At 47.6% G+C, this 10,683-nt stretch overlaps 1 protein-coding gene across 1 annotated transcript in view; it reads right to left on the bottom strand.

Moving 5' to 3' along the window:
- Positions 1-275: 275 nt before the first annotated feature.
- The window catches only part of znf513a (zinc finger protein 513a), a 53,428-nt gene continuing 43,020 nt past the window's right edge, over positions 276-10,683 (bottom strand). Inside the window, exon 7 of the mRNA XM_042332874.1 lies at positions 276-1,933. Coding sequence (XP_042188808.1) covers positions 1,188-1,933 — 746 coding nt within the window. The 3' untranslated portion in view covers positions 276-1,187. The remainder of the gene's footprint in view (positions 1,934-10,683) is intronic.

Below are 10,683 nucleotides of genomic sequence, written 5' to 3'. Positions count from 1 at the left end.
TGACTAATGGTTCATGTAAATATTCTGATTTGTTTTATATTACTTTTACAGTGTAATTACCGGTAGTTAATAAAATTGAAGTGTATGTATACTGAAGATAGTTTTACGATACAGTCTGTTATTATTCTAATTTTGTGTGTTATATGTTGTTGGTGTGCCATGATAAAGAGAATCAACAGGAAAGTTAGGTTAGGAAAGCAAGGGGTATCAATAATGGAAAAGATTCAATTGAAACAATTATTCAGAAAATATATTTTACAGGATTCAAAGTGGTGTGAAAAGACATCCTCTGGGTTTGAGAATGGTGACCGAACAAATGGAAACTGCTGAAGAAAGAAAATTCATCGTCAGTAAACTGATGATTTAATGCACATCTGGACTTTGATAAGTATGTGTGGCAAATGGTCAATACTAAAAACACAGAATTAAGGTTCGCCAAAAGATGTACGACAGTCCCTGTAACGGCTTTGAGGAAGATACATTAATGAATACGTTAATGTTTTAAAGTTCATGCACTTTCTGAGGATTATCGTTGTGCAGCTCCTGTAGACAATGGTACATAAGCCCAACAGCAGCTAAGGTGGGGGATTGTAAGCTGATGATTTTACACTAGGTGTGCTTGGTGATCGATCATCCTTACTGTATCCTAGCAAAAAGAGTGTGGCTGCAGCCATGACACCCTCTGGTTTCCGTGAGAATGACTTTATTGCAAAGAAAGAATCAGCATGAGCTGGTGAGGAGTGGTTTCAGTGAAACCACTGGTGACACCTGATGAGGGGCTGGCACAGTGTAGTCGCAGGGAGTCAGGCGACCGCATGTGAAGGAGAGTGTGTGTAGGTAGTATGAAGCAGAGAGAAACGACTGCGATTTTATACAGGGACGGAGTGAGTGTCTGTGTAAGCGACTCAGAAACACAGAGAGAAGAGAGGAAGATACGGAACCAAAAGCAGAAAGAGGGCAGATTGATGTACACAAAGCGGTCTACGTTCTCTCCCGGAGGAAGGATTGGATCACCTTTGAATCTGAACTACACGTCCCCGGTTGTATGTATGATATAAGAACTTATCAATATCATTTTGGTTGGATTAAAACACTAACTTCATTCTGAGGAATGCTGGTCAGCCTTGTATTACATCTTGAGGAACTCATTAACTTATACCTGCCCCTCTCTCCCCCTCCCCCCCCCCTCACGTCTGACTCTCGACATTGCTGCGAGTGATCCTCCTTGGGTTCGCCCAGCCGTCCAGTGTGTGGCCATGAGTCTTCTGGTGCCTCTTGTAGTTGTCCCAGTGGCCGGTGGTGTACTCACACTCAGGGCATTGAAAGGGCTTCTCCCCCGTGTGCCGGAGCATGTGGCGTTTCAGGTTCATGCTCTGATTACAGCTGTAGTCACAGAGGTCACACTTGAAAGGCTTGTGTCCTGAGTGGATACGCTCGTGTCGCTTCAGGTTAGCCATGTTACCGCAAGCATAGTCGCAGCGATCACACTTGAAAGGCTTCTCGCCAGTGTGAATGCGCACATGCCTCTTGAGGTTATCCAGGTGAGCGGAGGCGTAGTGGCAGTGAGTGCACTTGTAGGGCTTCTCCCCGCTGTGAGTCTTCATGTGCCTCACCAGGTGATTGGGGTACTGCGAGGTGAAAGGACAGAGCTTGCAAGGGTAGATCTTGTCCCCTTTACCTGGACTGATCTCTCCTCTGTCTCCTCTTCCCCTGTCCTCTTCGTGTGTCAAGCCATCGAACGTACATCTAGGGCACAGGGGCCCCACCACTCCCTCCTCCTCCTGCCCGCAGTCATCCAGCACCATGCCACACTGCTGGCAGGTGAAAGGGAGCAGCAGCTCTGGGAGTGAGTCCGATTCTTCCCCTGCATCACCCGTGTCCAGCAGGCTTTCAGACTCCTCGCTTCCCTTCAGCAACTCTGAGACATCAGCGTCTGCAAATAAAACATAACATGCAGTTATTATTATTATCTATAATAATTAATTTGGTAAAGCGCCTTTCATGTTGGGGGAACATTCAAAGTGCTTCACAGGATTTATTGTGGAGTTTCTGTGTATTTCTAGAAGAATGCAGCCCATTTACAATTCCATTTACACGTAGTAATGCCCCACAAAAGCCACGGAGCAAATAACCAAGTTTAGTGAAGAACGCTAGCCAGGACACCGCGAGAAACTCCCTTCTCTTTTCAGTGCCACATGATCTTTGACCATTTGAACTCCTTGCCCCTCTACTCACTGACATTATTAACCTCCCCCTGTTCTCTGGTACTGTTCCCACCCCTTTAAAAAACGCTGTCATCAATCCTATCGTTAAAAAACCCTCCCTGCATCCTTTTCTATTCCCAAACTACTGCCCCATCTACAACCTCCCTTTCCTCTCCAAGGTCCTGGAACGGGTTGTTGCTTCTCAGCTTCGCTCCTTCCTCTCCCTTCTCGATCCCCTCCAATCGGGTTTCTGTGCCACCCACAGCACAGAAACCACCCTGGTTAAAGTGACAAATGACATTCTGTCCATCTGCGACCAGGGCTCCCTCCTTGACCTCTCTGCTGCCTTCGACACCGTGGACCACTCTATCCTCATCCACCGCCTCTCCTCTCACATCAACCTCCACGGCGCTGTCCTTGATTGGTTCAGATCGTATCTCTCACACCGTCTGCACTTCATCTCCACAAACGGCTTCTCCTCTAGCCCCCAGACCGTCTCGTGCAGCGTTCCTCAGGGCTCTGTCCTTGGTCCCCTCCTCTTCAATATTTATATGCTCCCTCTTGGTGACATCATCCCCAGACATGGGGTCAACTTCCACATGTATGCGGATGACACCCAACTCTATCTCTCTGCCTCCATCCTTGACTCGAGGATCACTGCTGTGCTGACAGAAGGTCTGTCAGACATCAAGTCCTGGATCAGAGCTAACTTTCTTCAGTTGATCGTTAACAAGACCGAGGCTCTCCTGATTGCCCTCCCCTCCCCAGCGCCTCCTCACCTCAGGCACTGACAGCATCACCATCCATGGTTGCAAATTCCACCTTGCTAAGCCAGTCTAGAACCTTGGGGTCTTGTTTGACCTTCCAACTATTCTTTCTATCCCACATCTGCGCCATGACCCGCTCTGCCTTCCACCACCTCCGCAACGTCGGCCGGCTCCGACACTATCTCACATTGAAGGCCACCGAAACCCTCATACACGCTTTCGAGGCTCGACTATGCAAACTCACTGCTTGTCGGCCTCCCCAACTCCTCCCTCCATAGACTGCAGATCATCTAGAACTCTGCAGCCCGTGTCCTCTCCCGCACTAGGCTCCATGACCCTATCACCCCCATCCTTGCCCAACTCCACTGGCTTCCCATCACACAAAGGATACAATTCAAGATTCTGGTCCTCACCTTCAAAGCCCTCCACGGTCTAGCTCCCCCCTACCTCTCCGACCGTCTAACCGCCTACCACCCTGTTCGCTCCCTCCGCTCAGCGGGCTCCGGCCTGCTTCACGTCCCCTGCCTTCCTTGTCCCACTATCGGCGGGTGGGCCTTCCACCACTCTGCCCCCACCATCTGGAACTCTATCTCGCAGTCTCTCCATCTCACCCTCTCCCTCGCCACCTTCAAGACTCACCTTAAGTCCCTCCTTTTTGACCATGCTTCGATCTCCCTGCTTCCCCCCCTGCCCTCCCCCACCCAGACCCTCAGCTCGGGTCCAGTAATAATAATAATAATCCTTGTATTTGATATAGCGCTTTTCACGTCGGGAGGACGTCCCAAAGCGCTTCACAGAACACACTGTAAAGTGAATTGACTGTACATTTGTGGGCGAACGCGGCAGCCAATTGCGCACAGCAATGTCCCACAAACAGTCGTAGATTAAAAATGACCAATTTTTTTAATTATTGTTTGGGGTTTTGGAGGGATTATTATTAGGCGTGTGGAGTAAGGAAACTTGCCCAAGGTTTTGTCCTGCCTGGAATTGAACTCAGGTCTCTCGCTTGCAAAGCGAGTGCTCTAACCACTGAACTACAGGACTCCACAGTAACTCTGTCTGTCCAGTGCCTTGGGACGTCCTCCCAACATGAAAGGCGCTATACAAATGTCATTTTGTGTTGAACAAGCAGATATTTTAACAGCTCAGCTGAAGGATGGCACCTCCAGCAATGCAACAACCCCTCGCGCCCCACTCCCCCAGCACTGCTCTAAAGTATCAATGTAGTCTTTGAGTTCAAAGCCCTGACACAACTTTCTGACTGAGAGCCAGGAGTGCTACCAACTGAGTCAGACAAGTGACAGCTACAGGTTCATAAACTCAAAACAATCAGCAACAATGGCACATGGTCCCCAAGGACAGTTCAGATTTACTTGCTGCACAGAGTGGTGAATGTGTGCAATCAACTACCCAGAGAAGTGGAGGCAGATTGTGTGAACAAACTTTATGTTGTCTTTAAATATTGCCACAGAAAATCAATTTATAACCTGCAAACTACTGTGCTCAATGGTGACACTAACGGTCAGTCATAGTACTGCAAACAGGAGAACAATATTGTAAGTATATAGATCATGTGCAATTTTTTAAAATGAAATTTCAAACACAATATTGTCATTGGATTAATGTATTTAAAACCATATTTCAAAGCTGTGTGAAAATCTGTTTGGAGGCAAAAAAATGAAAGAATTATGATTGAAGAATATCAAATGCTGCAATGTGGATAAATGTAAAAATAGGAATAATAATCCTTACATTTGGTATTGCAACTTTCACTTCAGGAGGACATCCCAAAGGGCCTCACAGCATATATTGTAAAGTGCAACAACACAGCAGCCAAGTTGTGCATAGCATTATCCCACAAACAGCCATGGACTAATTTTATTTTGGGGATTGTGGGCCAGGATACCATTCTCTTTTTGAATAGTGCTGTGGAATCTTTAATGTCCATCTGAACAGGCAGACAGGGCTTTGTCCTTTAACGTCTCATCCATTATCACTGTTAGCTGATAAATTCTTTATTTCTTCACACAGGATATTATTACGTGAGTGGGGCCTGAATCAAGGCTGGAATCAACGCCTGGAGTGGGTTACACGCGAACAGGGCTTGAAGCAAGACCCGAAGAGCACACCGGCGAATGTTGCGTTGAGCAGCACCAGATCCAACGCGGGGACCGAGATCTACCTACCTGTGCCATGCGGAGCCAGCATTGGATTCGTCACCTCAGCTGGAGCAAAGTGCCATTGCGGCCATTGCTGATTCTCCTGGTGAACATCCAACCAGAAATCAGCTGCCGTATGATGTCAGATCTGCTGCTACTTTTAAACTTCTGAGTTGGACTCACTGAGATACAACATTGTCCCCCATTCCCCATGATGATCCATGCCAGTGGGCTAACCATGCCAGGCCGACCACCCCCCCACCATTCGCTCTTAGTTTCGCTGTACGCATTTTGGCTGCCGCCCCCGACCCGAGATGCTTCGCCAAAATGCTCCCACCCCTGTCCTCTACCCTTCATTACTCCTGCTCAGCCTCCTCTCCCACCGCCCTCCCTGACTCCTATCGCTGCTCGACTACCCCACTGTCTCCCTCTGCTCCAGCCTGCGAGTCCTTAATCTTGCCCACTGTGGCAGACCACAGCCAACCTCTCCTCCCTCATCCACATCCCCACCCTCCCTGTCAATCCTCCCCCTCTCCTCCAACATTCCTCCACCACCAACTGTCCCCTCTGCACTGGCCTACAAAATGTCCACTCACTCTCCAATAAAATGCTCATCATCCAAGTCCTCATTGTCAATGAACACATCAACATCCTCGCCCTCACTGAAATCTGGATCACTCCACGCAACAACCTTCTCCCTGACAGAGGCCACACCTTCCATCATATCCCACAAGCTAACCGCCGTGGTGATGGTGTGGCTCTCATCTCCTGGTCCCCACTCAGCCTATCCCCTTACTCCTCCGAATCCTTCCCCTCCTTTGAGCACCTTACCCTTTATCACCTCTCCAACCTTTCTCTCAAAAGTCTCCTTATTTATTCCCCCCCAAACGCTCCCCCTCATTTCTCCCCGACATCTCCACCGCCCTATCTTCCCTTTCCTTATGCTCCAAAAGCCTCCTCATCCTATGCCATTTCAACCTCCACTTCAGCCCCTCCTCCTCTAAATCTGCTGACTTTTCGTCCCACAAACTCTCCCTCCACATCCACTCCGTCACCCATGTCCACGGTGACCTCCTCGACCTCACCGTCTCAGATAAAGCCATCTCGGACCACTTCATCTTCCTTAACATCTTCGTACCCCTTTTCCCTACTCAACCCACTTCTATCACCTAATGCCCGTGGAAAAAACACCTTGCCTGGTTCGAATCCTACCTCTCCCACCGTCTCCACTTTGTTGCCACTAACGGCTTCTCCTTCAGCCCCTGCACTGTTATGTGTGGCATTCCTCAGGGCTCTGTCCTTGACCCTCTCCTTTTAAATATGTATATGCCCCCCCGGTGACATAATCCGCAGACATGAGGTCAAATTCCATATGTATGCGGATGACACCCAATTTTATCTCTCTGCCTCCACCCTCGACTCCAAGCCCACTGCTGTCCTCTCAGGCTGCCTGTTGGACATCAAGTCCTGGATGAGAGCTAACTTCCTGCAGTAGAAGGTGTTCCAAGGCCCTCCTGGTTGGCTTCTGTCAGCATCTCCATACCTCGGGCGCTGACAGCACTTCCATGGATGCACTCTTCAGCTAACGGAGCCAATACGGAATCTTGGCATTCTGTTTGGCGAGTGGGCCTTCAACCACTGTACACCCACTGGAACTCCATCCCACAGTCCCTCCGCCTCGCCCTCTCCCTTGCCTCCTTCAAGACCTGTCTGAAGACCTTCCTTTTCAACCATCCCTTCGGTCACCCTCCTTGCCCCTTGCCTGCCATCCTCCCCGATCCCGACTCCCAGCTCGTGTCCGAAACACTGATTATCCAGCGCCTTGGGACGTCCTCCTGACGTGAAAGGCGCTATACAAATGTAATTTTGTATTGTAATTTTGTATTAGAAATTATTTTACAGGCAGTGTGAAGGGCTCCTAATTGTTGTACCATGGGCTGGTAAGGGTGCAGGTTTCACCCCAAGCTGTGAGATCCCTACCCCAGGCACAGAGGGTGTGGTTAGCATTTCCCAATAGTAGGGAGGGACACCTAACAGTTCCTCATTTTCAAGCTCTGTTGTGAACCTTCCACTTTGAATCAACAGGATTGGATTGGTGGCTGGCCAGCTCTCTAAGTTAGGCTATAGAACCATTGACATTCACAACACAAGAGCCCATTTGGCCCAACATGCCTGTGCTGGTTTTCTGAAAAGCTATCCATTTAGTCCCACTCTCCTGCTTTTTCCACATGTCCTTTTATATTTCCGTACAATAATATTTGAGGGAAAGTGTGGGGGGAGCTAGGGAGGGAAGTCTTGTTTTAAGTGTGAAACAGGGAAGGACTTGGTTCTCATTTATTTAATTTGCTGAATGTTGCACATCATAACGCTGCATGTGTATTTCAAGAAGTCCCTTAAGTTTCACATCATTATACAATTTTCGTCCTGGTTACCCTAGTTCTGCTTTGGGGCTTTCAGTTTTTTTATGTAATGCAATAATGTGCAAGAGGTACACCTTATACTGCTCAGTTCTCCTGCAGCTTTTACTTATCAATTTTCGTCAACATCTCACCTGAAAGTTGTTTTTACTCCTTTCTACAGTGATACAGATCCATAGACACTTGTTGCCTGTTGTATGTTGACTAACTGGCCATTATTAATGTGTGATTCTTGACAGTGAGTTTTGTAACCACAAAGGGCATTACGGCCTAGCGTGACCCTCTCTGCTTCCAATGTCCACTCTATACTCACTCTTTTCATCAGGGTGAAAGCAAATAAGAATCAAGAATGTCAATCTCCATTTGCACTCGCCAAACTAGGATGCTGTTGCTAATTGTAGCCATTATCACTTAGATCAGCTAACTCAACACAGAGTGCAAATCAAATTTAGTACATAGGAATTTGAAAGTAGGAGCAGGCCTTTCCCTAAGACCTGCTGAACCTCTATGTAACCTTGAAGTCAGGTTCGATCCCCAGCTATGCCTCCTACTAACCAGGACCACTTTCCTCCATCTCCATCAAAGTGCCAGCGACTACCTCACAGCGAATACAGCCAAGATCCTCGTCCATGCTTTCTTCACCTCCCGCCTCGATTATTCCAATGCCCTCCTCACAGGTTTCCCCAGCTCCACTATCTACAAAATCTAACTAATTCAGAGCTCCGACTTCCTATCACAGAATGGATCAACGTTAAGATCACACTCGCCTACAAATCCCTACACACCCTGGCATCTCCCTACCTCCCCAACTTGCTTACCTCCCACTGCACCACCCACCGCCTCTGGTCGGCTGGCTCTTGTCCCTTGCCATCTCCGTTCCATCAATGGTAGTCAAGCTTTCAGCCACAAAATATAGTCAAATTTTCTTTACAGTATATTCTGTGAAGCGCTTTGAGATGTCTCGACAATGCAATAAGGATTATTATTATTCCCCTTTTTCAGATCATGTCAGAAGACCTTCTTCTTCAACTGTGCTTACAGTCAGCTCATCCCTCTCCCCGAGGGAAGCACTGAGCGGTCCGAAGTTGGAAATGGTCTCGGGACGGATGAAATAATACACCAGGTAGGATGTGGCCTATGTGATGCCAGTTGTATCACTTAAAGAGTATCCAAACAGAGTTCCATTCATCCCATATTGGGCTACTGCACTGGGGTAATGCTGGAGTCTAACTGCATAGTTTGTCATTGAAAGCACTGTCTGGCAAGCTTTCCCGTTGCTTGTCCAGCTGGGACCACCCTTGTGCTGACGACAGGAGAATAAATATTGAAGAACACTTCCTGCACAAGGTCTGCACATGCAGTGGGGTCAATCACACAATGTCTAGTAAAAATATTCTTAAAGAGATATTGTCTGTCCTATTGTGATTTCCTCTTATTTGGCTAACAGCATACTCACTTGTATGGGGCAGTTACATGAATGAGTAAGAACAAATATGCCTTGGGAGAGAAACAGCTCATTATCTCCTCAAAAAATATTTTTTTAAATTTGACAACTGTAATTTGCATCATTAATACAAACTCAGAACTGAAAAAGGACTGCAAACAGTCAAAGCATTATAAAATTTGGACTTGCTAACGTATCCTCATGCTACTGTCGGTTGGTTCATTGTAAGAATCCAGACTGAATAGCAGGTTATTTGCTGTTGGTGGCTCTATATTTTTAAATGTAATGAAGCGTTCACAGTATAATGGTGCTACAATCAAGTGCTTATCCAATGCCAAAATTATTTGCGACAAATGTATTTGCTTTGCTGCTTTGAACCAGAACTTGGACTTTGTATTCAAATATTACCCAAACTTGTCTGGAGTCTTACATATAATTTAATCTTAGGTCTGAAGCAATAAACCAAGGGCATTCAAGGTACTGGACAATTTTGGTGAAGGTGCCCTGGTTAGTGGCTCAATTAAAGAAAACCCATTGAGTTTATATACAGCTATTTGTGTAAAATAATTCCTCAAAGTAAAATACTGTTCAACTCATCACAATGGCTCCCCTTCCACCTACGAGCTTCCATCCTTACTGCTACTCGGGCGCTGGCAGCATCAGCATCCACGGCTGCACGCTCAACCTCACTAAGCCAGTCAGGAACCTGGGTATCTTGTTTGACCCTCAACTATCCTTTCTCCCCCACATCCACGCCATGACCAGCACTGTCTACCACCACCTCCGCAACATTGCCAGACTCCGCCACTGCTTCACCCCTCAGGCTGCCGAAACCCTCACCCATGCATTTGTAATATCAAGGCTTGATTACAGAAACTCCCTCTTCACCGGCCTTCCCAACTCTTCCCTTCACAAGCTGCAGAGCATCCAAACTCTGCAGCTCATGTACTCTCGCGTACCAGGCTCCGTGACCCCATCACTCCCACCCTCACCCGACTCCACTGGCTCCCCATCCCCCAGAGGATCGAGTTCAAGATTCTCGTCCTCACTTTCAAGGCCATCCATGGCCTTGCCCCCTCCTACCTCTGACCTGCTGACTCCCTACCAACCTGCTCGCTCCCTCCATTCAATGGCTCCGGCCTGCTCCATGTCTCGCGCCCGACCTGCCCTACCATCGGTGGCCGGGCTTTCAGCCTCTTTGCCCTCACACTCTGGAACTCCATCCCAGTCCCTTCGCCTCACTTCCTCCCTTGCCTCCTTCAAGGCCGATCTCAAGACCGTCCTCTTCGTGCCTTTGGTCGCCCTCCCACCTCTCTGCCTTTCCTCACCCCTACACCACCCCTCCGCCATGTTCCACACCTGACTGTTCAGCGCTTTGGGACGTCCTTCCAATGTGAAAGGCACTCTATAAATGTAATTTTGTTGTTGTTGTACATGTTACAATTTAAAATTAACTATCAAAAATCCACAAAGGGATGAAATTTATGGTGTTTCATAATGCATTTCATGTCATCAAAGAAAAAATAATTCCATCCTTTTGTATTACTATTATTGACTGTATGAAGTGCCATGTAAAATAGGGCAGGTTTTCAAGGATGAGTAATGCAGGATGCAATATTGGTTTACTTCTTGGGGCTAGGAGGAAACTTTGCTGAACATTTCCGCTGGAAAGAAAATGGTTTGATAAGTTTA

This window comes from Callorhinchus milii, unplaced genomic scaffold, assembly GCF_018977255.1.
Source record: "Callorhinchus milii isolate IMCB2004 unplaced genomic scaffold, IMCB_Cmil_1.0 Scaffold3, whole genome shotgun sequence".
NCBI lineage: Eukaryota > Metazoa > Chordata > Chondrichthyes > Chimaeriformes > Callorhinchidae > Callorhinchus > Callorhinchus milii.
The sequence above is the reverse complement of the archived record's forward strand: the minus strand, read 5'-3'. Positions and strand labels throughout refer to the sequence as shown.